Consider the following 12015-nt stretch of genomic DNA (forward strand, 5'->3'; position numbering starts at 1 on the left):
TTTAAATGATTGTTAATAATTACAAATTTAAAATGTTTATAATTAGGCTTTAATTATTAGGAAAACTAATGAAAAAAGTTTGTTTTCAAACTTTTTAATGTAAAAATATGATTTTTCATTAAAGTAAACATGTAGCTTTTTATTAAAGTTCTCTTAATTGTTTCGTTATTTTCAATTTGTCAAAAAGATCAATGTTAAATTAATACTAAATGATGTATCAACAATAAATAAACATAATAATTAACAATTAAATAATATCTAATCAACTGACATGCCAATTAATTTACAAAATTCAATCTCCCAAACAATGTCTCGTGAAAAAACTCACTCCTGTGCGGTTCGGATAAAAAATGTCAAAATAGCGTAAAGCCCTCTCATTGATTTTTCTGATTGGCAGCTAAGGAGAAAGAAAGAAGTCGGGAAACGGCAATGGCGGCGGTGGGAGCAAGAGGAAGTGGGTTGGTCCTGCCAAAGCCGGTGACTTTTGTGACTGGCAACGCTAAGAAGCTCGAAGAAGTTCGTGCCATCTTGGGCACCTCCATTCCCTTCAACTCTCTCAAGCTTGACTGTAATACTAAACCCTAAACCGTAAAACCCTCCCTCTCTCTCATTTTTTAATTTGCCAAGTTGGGTTTTTGTTTTTGGTTTTTGACAGTGCCGGAATTGCAAGGCGAACCAGAGGACATATCCAAGGAAAAGGCTCGGTTGGCAGCCATTCAGGTCCTTCTTCAATATCTCTCTGCTTCAATATCTCCTCAACTAACCTTGTTCAAAGGGACACGGATTTGCTCTGAATTTTTTTACAATGCTCTGAACTGTCTATTGTTTATTTATTTATCATTCAAAGATCAATGATCATCAATAAATTAGACACATTGGAAATAATTAAGACATCCAATTGCAGTGAAGAAAATAGATGAACACTGTATTTCAAAAAATTGGCAACCATTGAATTTTAATTGAGTGGTTAAATGCTTTCGGAGCTGAGTGATTTTTTGCAATGATGATCTTTGAGCTATGACTTAAAAACTAGACGGTTCGAATCATTGAGAATGTGGAGTGGCCTTACAAGGGTGTACCTCAAATAAGCTCCCTCGGTTGAAGCTCATTGTGTATAGTAATATCTATAATCTGAATGATGTTATTGAATGAGTGGATGGATAGGTAAATGGTCCTGTGCTTGTGGAAGATACTTGCCTCTGCTTCAATGCCCTCAAGGGTCTACCTGGTTAGTGCTCTCTCTGTTTTCCTTATTTTGTTCTTTTCGTTACGTACACATGTAAAATTTATTTCTGATGGGCTCTCTAAAAATTTAATGCAGGGCCTTACATGTAAGTTTTTCATCTTACTTCTCCAGGTGGTTTTCTAGTTTACATGCTCTCGGTTTGACTGTGATTTTCTAGTTTACGCGCTCTCATTTTGACTCTAATTTCTGTTACAGAGGACATGCAAATAAATTTGGTTATTGTTTGACATGTTTTTTATTTTCAACCAATGAATGATATTCAATCGATGACACTATTAGATACATGAACTTGTATACTTTAACGATGTGTGCAATATTTATACTCCTTGCTATTTGATTTTCAAATCTTGGGCACAAACAACAAAATGGATATCTTAGAAGCATCCATCAGCCACCAAGTATAATTTTTATTGCAGAGAAACCTCATTCAGCATACCTATTGTCTGTTCAAGAGTCAAGTGGAGGCTAGGCGGTATAGTCTGTCGGTTAGGGACTTAGGGTTGTCGTCCCAAGGTGGAGGGTGGAGTGGATATTTTCAACAGGGTTTAAAGATTGAATATCTGGAGACTAAATAGGGATTTCCTTCACACATTTTGTTATGTTATACTCATTTGGTGTTTGTTATTCCCCCATTCTTGTTTTTCCTTCTTATTTTGCGCTCTCTCATATTATAACAAGCTTCTTGTTTTTCTTCTTCTTTAACCAATCTGGCATTCGTTAATTTGTTTTCTCATGGAGTTCCCATTTATCTAAGGGATATATTTGGAATTCAAGCTTATATAATCTGACTGTTCCAATTGTTGCTCTTGTTTATTTTCCCCCTTCAATGAATTTGGTCTTAATAATCATTTCTGAAAGGATACAAAGTATTCTACCTTTATCGCTGGATCTATAAAGTTTATTTTTTTAATTTCTCTTTCCTGGGAAACCTGGCTTTAATTTCCCATGGGATTGAATTGACGCACCTATGCGTGTCATGACATCTGATTTTGTTAGGATTCTTTTAGTTGTGCTTTATTTTACTTTGATTTAAAACTGTACAAACCGTTGGTTTTATCTTATTTGTTCTTCGGGCTTTAACAATTTGCATACTCTTCTCTTTCTTTTCTTCTACTGTAGTCTAGTTTCATTTACCCTCTAATAGATTTATCAACATGTCAAAAAAAATTTAGAAAAGCATATTGTGATAAGTTGAGAACTTTAAGAAATTTCAGGGCCCCAATCTGTAAACATAAACTTATAGGAAATCTAAAGTATGCCTTAGACTCTCCATATTTTCCCTTTTAAGTTTTTTAGTTAGTTGTTATATCATGCCTTAGAACTTTACCTATTCAAGGTGTGATGTACTGGGAAGAAAGTTGTGTCAAAATCACTCAGCCATTCCAAGGAATTGTATCTAAATGTAAATACCGATAACTCCTAATCATGAAAATGTGTGGGATTACTGAAGTATTAGTGCAAGCTGAAAATGCCAAGGACGAGTGGAATGTGTCACGTTATATGGATGGAATTGTTGAGAGAAGATTTAATCCTATTTGATCTTTAAATTTGGCTTCAAGGGTTTCAAATTGGTAGAAAGCATTATTGTTGTTGTTGCTCCTGCTATGTTTGTTAAAAGAAACGGAGCCTGAGGGAACAAATCCTTGGTGATCATTTTATGCCTTTGTTCTATTTGTTTTTCCTTTTACTCTGTATCATATTTCTGAAACTTCATACCTATTTTTCTCTCGCCTTTGCAACCTGGTATGGTCATTTTTTATTCTTCTTCTTTCTGTTGGTTTATGAGATTTTGCAGTTCAGTATAACATTTTTCGTTGCTGCTTTAAATGGTAGTTTAGTGTATTTTTCAACCCTATCTAGTCTAATACTTAGTTTTCACAAATAGCTAGACTTCCAGTATGTGGTGTTTCTTTAAGTCTTACTGATTCTTTACAATTATGCAGTAAGTGGTTCCTGCAGAAGCTTGGACATGAAGGTACTTATCATTTCATTTTTCCTTCTATTTTTTCTCCTGTAATTCTTTATTTGAATTTTGTGATGTCTGCGTTTCTAATTTTCTCGATTTTTGTTGTTTCTTTCATTTCTTATAGGTCTCAACAATTTGTTGATGGCATATGAGGATAAATCAGCTTATGCATTGTGTTCCTTCTCCTTTACCACTGGGCCCAGTGTTGAGCCTATCACATTTCTGGGTAAAACTCCGGTATGTAGAGACCCTATCACAATTTGTTATTTGTTTTTTATATTCCTCCGTTGAAGGTCTGTAGACTAATGTACCTGTTTTTTAACATACCGGACGTGGTTTGAGAGCATCTTATGCCGCTTAAGGCATTGTAACTTATTAGCCTATGATCACTATACTTTTCATCAGTTAGAATGATATCCAAAGACGTGCATAACTGTTGACTCATCATGGAAACATTAGCTTGAGTCTTTAAAACAAGAAAGACTCCTGGAACCTGGAAAATCAGGAGAAAAAACTGGTTGGCCCATTTAATCTAATAGTTCGAGTTCTATGGAAGAATATAGGTGATGGGTTTAGTTTCCAGTAGTTGATCATATAAGGCCTCTGTCTACATCTATCTTCCCCCCTGCTGAGCGTCGTGAATCGCAATTCTTTTCTCTTTAAGATTTGATCAATAAGAGACAAGAGTTGGCTGATAGAATTCTGTTTGACCTGAAATATGTCCTTTGAACTAGAGAACTTTGGCTTCCTATAATAAAACTAAATCCTGGGAGATGATAGTTTTCAACTAACTGAAAACTGATCCATTGGCTTTCATTGAAGAAAGAAAAAAGATGGAATTTGTGGCTATTGCAAATATTAAAGAATGTTTAGTTTGTGGAAACGGTTGTACAACTACAATCACGGGATGGTTAACAGAGAATGTGGCACTAACATGCAATTTGTGGATGAATTCCAGGGGAGAATAGTTCCGGCAAGGGGACCAACTGATTTCGGATGGGATCCAGTCTTCCAACCTGATGGTTACGAGCAGACGTAAGCTAATCTATATTATATATTTACTTTCTCAGTGGTCCATAGTATTACTTGCAGCTGATGTTTGTTATTTGTCTTATTGCAGTTATGCCGAGATGCCGAAGGAAGAAAAGAACAAGATTTCTCATCGCTTTAGAGCTCTTGCACTGGTGAAGTCTCACTTTGCTGAAGCTGGGTACACCTTTGAGACGAACTCTGTGTAAGAGTGAACACTTGCTTGGCTTGTTACCTCTACGGAAGAACATAAGCGATGATAGTGAGGAATAGCTGATTTAAATACGGTTTTTGAGTGGAAGCAAAACATGCTATGAACTTTTGCAACGGTGATTACACTCATTCAGACAAGTATTATGAGCTAGATATAGAAAAAGAATTTACTCCATATATTACTATGGTGATTTTATATGGTTCTATTCTGCTCCATATGTGTCGATTGAAAGCATTGCCGATTGATCATCGGAATTTCTGTTCGTGTTGTTCCCTTGCAATGATTTAAATTTTGATTTGGGACTAGGGTTTGGCCTCTGGACAGCCATTAGACTGCAACTATCAACTTCGTAACAAACATTTGGAGACTTTTTCTGCCAAGCAAATACTCAAAGGCCAAACCTTACCTCAACTCCTAGCAAATGGGGCCTGCTTACAAATACTTCAAATGTAGCTACCTATTTCTATATAGTTTTGCGTATATTTATGTTGTTAGATTGTAAATTGGACCATCCATTCGAGCATAAATTAACATGACCAAGGGCTGGTTTGGTATTGCTGTGCTTTGAAAAAAAGCTGCTGTGAGAATAAGCGGCTGTGCTGTGAGAATAAGCGGCTGTGAAATAAAGCCAGTAGAGTGTTTGGTAAACTTTTTTGTGAAAGTGTTTTTGGAAAAAAAAGCAGGATGATAGTGTGTCTTTTCATTAAAGGAGCACTGTAGCTCCGTGTGCTTTGAAAAAACTGGCTTTTTTTCAAAGCAGCAAATAGCAGCTTCAGCTTTTCCTTTGATTTTCAGCTTATTCTCACAGCAGCTTTCAAAATAAGCCCTTTTTTTTCAGTTTACCAAACACAAAAATGACCCTCAGCTTTTTTTGACAGTGACTTTTTTTAAAATCACCTCAATCCCAAACGGGGCCCAAGTGTTATGGATTTGTGATCTGACAGCAATAAGATGCTTATATTACAAAATAGTCTGAGGAAGAGAACATTAATATACACCAACACTACGGTCTATGCAACTTATTTTTGTAGTCACTTCAACTATTTAGGTTCCTATACCCAACCACCCGTAGAGATCGTGTCTCTCGGGGCATGCTTAACCTTTTTATTGTTTGACCAGAAATTTCACTATTACCCCAGTGTGTGTCGGTGCAACCTGAATTCTTGGCTGGGCTGGCAATTGTTTTTGGATTTTGTTTGGCGGGTTCCCTCACAAAAATAAAGATCTCGGACTTGTATTGTCTGCCATTTCCATCCCATAACATTCTCATGCCCTTTTATATTATGTGGTCACGATTAAGCCACGTCAACATTTTATATTAATTTTTTATAAAAATAATAAAACAAAAAACAATTAGAATATAAAATGTTGACGTGAGTTAACCGTGACCACATAATATAAAAGGGCATGAGAAGGGTATGGGATGGAAAAGGCAGACAATCCATATCCAAAGATCTCTTGCAAGCTTATATTTACATGATCATATGTCCGGAATTGACTCAACTTAATTTTTGACTCTGAGAATACGCCTTTTCAGTTGTCACTGTAACATTTTGCACCTCCCTTTTGTTTGGGTTTTTATCTTCAACTAACAATATAGTAGTCTAAAAGTTTAATTAGTAAAAGGGGGATTGTTATCATTAGCGCTTCAAAAAGTCATCAAGCACTTGTTCTTGTCCTTGTGTTTTTTGTCAAGAAAGAGTGCCGCAAAACTTTTGAAGTGCCAGTAACAACTCCGAGAGAAAACCCATGTTTGTTTTTACAGACTGTTGGAGATGCTGTAGAGCAGACATTTTCATGGATGGTGATGGGTGGAGGACATTTTGATGGGGAAAAAAACCCCTATCAAATCCTCTGAGTGATGATTGATAATTTGATTTGGTTAATGCTAAACGAAGCCCAAATTAATTAATCAAATTGGGTCCAGCAATTAATCACTTGGTGAGATGATGATGATGGTGAAAGTTAAGAAAAAGGTGATGATGTTGGTTGCTGGTTAATCACTTGATGTGATCATGTGGTGTGGTAGGGAGAGCACATGGAAACCATAACGAGTGCCGGGCCGGCATTGAGAAACAAGCCAAAAGTAAAAGATTGCTTCCGTTGCCGTTGCCATTGCCGTTGCCATTTGCCAAAAGTAAAAGAGCAAAACCAAAAGGTAAAAAGTAAAATATATAACTCAAGGTTTGTCATTCATCTTCATACTATTGCTTGCTTGCTTGTAAGACTCTAGACAAAGGAAAAGAAAACCCACAAAATCATTCATATCCCTGTAAACCCAAATGTATGCAGAGAGAGGAAAAAAGACTGACACTGATAGGACGAGGAAGACGAAGATAGAGACAGAATAGGATGGGATGAAACAGACGGAGACCAAAAGGACAACGAAGAATAATAATGAACAACGCTTCTGTACCTGCTCCTAAAAATGGCATTGTATTTTTCAGTTGAAGCAGACCGAGGTTGACCAATAACAGAAGGACAATCTGGGGAAGGAGGGAGGGAGGGCGGATTGGATGATATTATGACATGTGTATATAATGTACACTTGCCAAATTTTGTAAAATGCAATAGATGGGTGTAGAAAACAATTTTGAACGAATATGTGGAAGGAAATTTGGAGTGCTATATAGTTTTGGTAAAATGGAAATTTGAGATACTAGCAGGGGTGGCCTCTGCGGCAGGGAAGTGCACCGGAACCTGAAGTTATGGCTCCAACCATGGCAGATGACTTGGCTCCCAAGCTTGAGGCCCTGGCGTAGCTTGCTGAAGCTCCAGCTCCAGATGGAGTGAAGTAGGCACCATTGAGCAGCAGGTCTCCTTCTGATCTCCAGTTCCAGTTCTTCCATTTAGTGGCAGCCGTCTCAACCCTCTTGGTAACCTTTACAGTGTAATTCATCATCAATGATCGGTTATTGTGGTGGTAAACAAGAACTAATTGAAACGTAGATATGATTAGTACTGCAATATATACCTCCTTTGCAAAGGGGTTGGTTGGAGCAGCATATCTGTTGCCTTGGCTGTTGATAGTGGGTTCTGCACTCCCACCAATGGCATACATTTCCCAGTGAGTGTAGTCATTGTTCACGACATGGAAATACCCGTGCCTGCACCTGCATTATTCACAGATCATGTCTTATGAACATCGAAATTAAAAGTGCCGTACGACTTGTTGGAATTGCACATCTGCTGTCAACAAACCGATTCTGATTTCATCATTGAATTGAAGAATTAACTAACTACCTTGGCATTCTTTGGATAAGTCCCTCTCCAAAGTGGTTGTAAGCAATGGTGACTTGCATTTGCTTGTCTCTGGTATAGCTATCACTGTGGCCCAGCAGCATCACCTGATATCAATCAAATGTCAATATTACAACAAAAAGAATTCACATGCAAGTAGATAGTAACAAACTGATTCAGAAACATTTTAACATTACCTCATTGTGGTGGGTCATGTGGTTGTTGGAAATGGTAATTGCAGTTGAGCCCATGACAGCATCAACGAGACCATCAGCGCAGTTGGAGAGGGAATTGTGATCAACCCAAATATGGCTTGACCCGAAGATGGAGACAGCATCTCCATCAGCCATTGTCCGCCACCCAAAGTGAGTAGGCGAGCTCCTCACCAAAGCATTGCCAGTGGGCTTGCAGTCATGGATGTGCAGGCCGTGGATGATAATATTTGTAACAAATTGGATTGTGATGCATCCTCCATTAGCAATGTGAACATTGACTCCGCGACCATCAATGGTCTTGAAGCTGTTCATGATGAGCTCCTGCTTCAACCGTATCACCATGTCTCGCTTGAACACAATCCAGAGAGGCTTGGTCTGGATGACAGCATGGCGAAGAGTACCAGGCCTGGGGTTAACAGGATCATCATCATTAGGGTCGGTGACAACATAGAAGCGTCCATCGCGGCCACCAATGGCATTTCTCCCAAAACCAATGCCACAGTCTGCAAGACGCTTGCGGTTTTTGTGCCAGTTGGGATCACAGCGCCAGCAGTCATCGATTGGATTGCCAGTTCCACACGAGAAGTAGCCCAGCTTCCTCCTCTCCGTGCTGTTGCGGATACTCCTGCAATATCAACAGTGTGTTTCTACTATCAACTCAACATTATAATCAAACAGAAGCTATTCCAGATTCATAATTCAAACATACGATGCAGTAATTCGTAATTCAGTTTCCCAATTACAAACTTAATTACGTTTAGTATCCGCATAGTTTAAGATAATTAAAGTGAGATAGTAATTAGCACTGGGATTGATCTGGTGGGGGCAATTTCTGCCGAGTTTCTTTCTTGTGTTGGTCCTCCACTGTATTTGGCCAAATCCTGACCACTAGATGTCCATTACACAAGTCCAAGTGTAACATGGAAATTAATGCAAATTAACACTATGGAAGGTGAAAATTGCATAAATAAATATAAATAGAGGGCAAATCAGCACAACGTCAATAAATTCAAGCATTTTAAATTTGCAAATAAATCAAGCATTTTAAATTTGCAAATAAATCAAGCATTTACAGTGAAAGTGACAGAAAACAGAAACCAGATAACTTGAGGAATTTACAAAATTAGCAGCTGGGTTTAATGCGACTTGGCAATTGGGTCAGTGAATTCTAAAAACTTGAGGCATTTTACTATTAAGACGCCATCCCTAAATGCAGTCAAATTTTTGCTATTCAAACCCAAAAGTATATAAAAATTATGTTTTTCTTATCACAGATTTACCCATGTGCATTTCCACAGTAACACATGACCATACCCAAAAAGTTAGAGAGAGAGAGAGAGAGGGGTAAAGAGGTAAAAATACCCACATGTCAACCATAGAAGCAATCTCTTCTGGGTCTTCAACTGCATGCTTATTGAATCCTTCATCATCCTCAGCCACTCTGTAAAAGATACCCAATTGAAAAAAAAAATTAAGAAAAAAACCAAAACCCAGAAAATTGCATAAGCCTCCAAAACATTCACTGTTACCGAAAAAACGGTAGGATTTGGGTCAATCCCGGGCCAGTGGGAGAGCAACACGTTTCGGCCGCGGCTTAGACGAAAAGTAAATGTCAAACGACTGAATAAAGCACGATTTTGCAGTGAGTCAGTGAGTGTGTGTGCGAGTGCAGTGCTCGAGGCCAGACACTGTCGAGTAAAAACCGTTACCGGGCGTTTTAGTCGGCGAGTGGTGCATATGTGGAATTATGGGTACTGGTCGAGGGTAATTTCGGTAATGTGCAAAAAAGAGGAATGGGAATCCGAGGGTAACGGAATAAACGGCTGAGATCTTTAAATCCAGATCTTGACGGTTGATATTTTTATTTTACGGTTAGTGTAAGAACAGAACAGAATCATCCACCGGACAATAATAACCGAACGGACAGGGGCGGCGGTTGAGATCCATCCACGTAGACAATAACAAAGAAGAAAAAATGGAGTTAACGTTGAGGGGGGGGGGGAGAGAGGGTTCGGACCTGGCCGCCATTGACAAGTTGCTCGAGCTCTGCAACTCCTCTGTTCCTCCATTGCTGCACATAAGCAAAATACCAAAATAAACAAAAACAAAAACAAAATTACAGGAAATTGAAGTACGCCAATTTGTACGGACAACCCCAAGACCCCTCTCTCTCTCTCTCTCACTCTAAGTGTTAGCTCTTCCTCTGCTTCAATGGAGTCGGCTGCAACTCACAAAACTCAACCACCCCAAAAGTTGTAGAATCTTCGGATTTTTTGTCCGTACTACATTTTCTAGTAAAAAAACAAACAATGCAGCTCCAATTTTCCAGTAAGAAACTCCCATTGCCCTTTTTCTCTCACTAAAGTTTACAGGAAAATGTAGAGAGAGAGAGAGGAAGAGGAAGAGGAAGAAGAAGCAAACCTGTTGCGAGAGATCTCGAAGACCATAGCAGCTGCGAAGCAACACACGAGAAGCACCGTCACGAACGCACCGACCCATTTCTTCTTACTCTCAAACACCGCCATTGCAATTGCAGTTCCTCTCTCTCTCTTTGACTCTCTCTGTAAGGAGGAGGGAATGTGGGAGCAGAGAGAAATTAAAGACGCACACACAAATGAAGGTAGAGAGAGAGAGAGAGAGAGAGAGAGAGAGAGAGAGAGAGAGAGAGAGAGAGAGAGAGCAGACAAGTAGAGTCAGAGAATGGGGAGCTCCCACAAACAATCACACTCTTTATATAGACACCCTACTTTCTACAATACACACCCACTCCCTTCGTTCCTTCTAACGCCGTTTACAGTTAACAAACTAACAAACACCATTTTTCACTGTTTGGTTCTTTTCAATCCCCCGGATTTTAGGTTCTCTCTAACCCAACAACCAAACAACCTCCACCACCCACATTAACTGCTCCCCAAACCCACCCCTCCTCCATACCCTCCGTTTTCGTTTTACTGCCAGGGATTTTCACTTTTTACTGCGACGCCCCAACTAACTTTTAACTCAACGCTTTTTCTGGCCACGTCGGACGAGGCCGTTAAGGGGGAGAGAGGTAGAGTACGGATTGGGGTTACGGAAACACATGTCACGGTAATCCGCTTGTTTTGCGCTATGGATTTTTAAATTAAGATTATTTTTTTAATTTTTTTAATAATGGCGTGTTTGGTCGAAGTGTAATTTGAGGCGCCAATCACGGCCTTGAGATGGAGGGAGGGACGTTTATGCTTACAGTTTTTTTCTTGTCGAAATTATGCTTACAGTTTGTGTACGCAACACATCGCTGTGGAATTTAAGGGATTGTTTGGTGGTAGTTTTAAAGGTTTCCCCTGTTTTGTATTTATTTTTTTAATTTTTAATTTTTTTAACATACGATATTATTTAGGAGTGGGGAAGTAAATTAGGCCTTATACTAGGCTAGTAACAATGTAGCTCAAATTCGTCTTTGACGAAAATCAAACTTATGATCTTACAAACGAAAGGGAATACCAGTAGACCGTAGCGCTAGGTGGCCAAGTTATAGTTTGGTTATATTCATACGGCGGTGACCAACTTAGTCTAATGCCAATTTCTAGCCACTTTTCTAAATTTTTCAATAATTATATGTGATTTGTCAGTAGACACCAGTCTGTTTTAAATATTGGAATTGGCAAAGACATACTAAAAATTCAAATGCCAAGGAACTAAAATTGGTATCATAGACTTGGAACCGTGCACAATTTTAGCAACATGGGAGTGAGTCTAAATTAGGTTGCTACATGTGACCCTCAATTTTTGTGATAGCTGTTGATGGATATCATCATGTGTTCCAATACATTCCGTGCAAAGCTAAACATATACAATAACTCAAATGGGAAGAGAAAAAAAAACATACGAAAGAAATAAACTGATATAGTATACTGTTTTGTTCATCTAGCCACCATGAATTAAGGAACAAGGTGACAAAAACGAGACTGATATAGTTTATTGTAACATTAGACAATGTGTGTGTGTGTGTTTTTTTTTTCTTTTTGTTTGCAACCGATATTATAATGTTCTAGCCAACTTGACTAAAACTCATATCTGCAACATTAGGCCATGAATTACAAATAAATTGTGAGCATCTTTATAA

The 12015-nt window shown here is 38.5% G+C and overlaps 2 protein-coding genes across 2 annotated transcripts; one reads left to right on the top strand and one right to left on the bottom strand.

The window, feature by feature from the left end:
- Positions 1–319: 319 nt before the first annotated feature.
- On the top strand, positions 320–4717 carry LOC103453657 (inosine triphosphate pyrophosphatase). The gene is made up of 8 exons (XM_070810753.1): positions 320–568; positions 656–720; positions 1165–1228; positions 1322–1331; positions 3190–3221; positions 3337–3449; positions 4171–4247; positions 4333–4717. The coding sequence occupies exons 1-8, from the start codon at positions 430–432 to the stop codon at positions 4448–4450; spliced, it is 618 nt and encodes a 205-aa protein (XP_070666854.1). The 5' UTR covers positions 320–429; the 3' UTR covers positions 4451–4717.
- Positions 4718–6614: 1897 nt separating this feature from the next.
- LOC103424171 (probable pectate lyase 8) lies at positions 6615–10644 on the bottom strand. The gene is made up of 7 exons (XM_008362259.4): positions 10332–10644; positions 9928–9981; positions 9277–9351; positions 7893–8535; positions 7699–7802; positions 7430–7568; positions 6615–7336 (listed from the first exon to the last, which is right to left on the bottom strand). The coding sequence occupies exons 1-7, from the start codon at positions 10433–10435 to the stop codon at positions 7115–7117; spliced, it is 1341 nt and encodes a 446-aa protein (XP_008360481.3). The 5' UTR covers positions 10436–10644; the 3' UTR covers positions 6615–7114.
- Between the last annotated feature and the right edge of the window lie 1371 nt (positions 10645–12015).

This window comes from Malus domestica, chromosome 13 (genome assembly GCF_042453785.1).
Source record: "Malus domestica chromosome 13, GDT2T_hap1".
NCBI classification, from domain to species: Eukaryota; Viridiplantae; Streptophyta; class Magnoliopsida; order Rosales; family Rosaceae; genus Malus; species Malus domestica.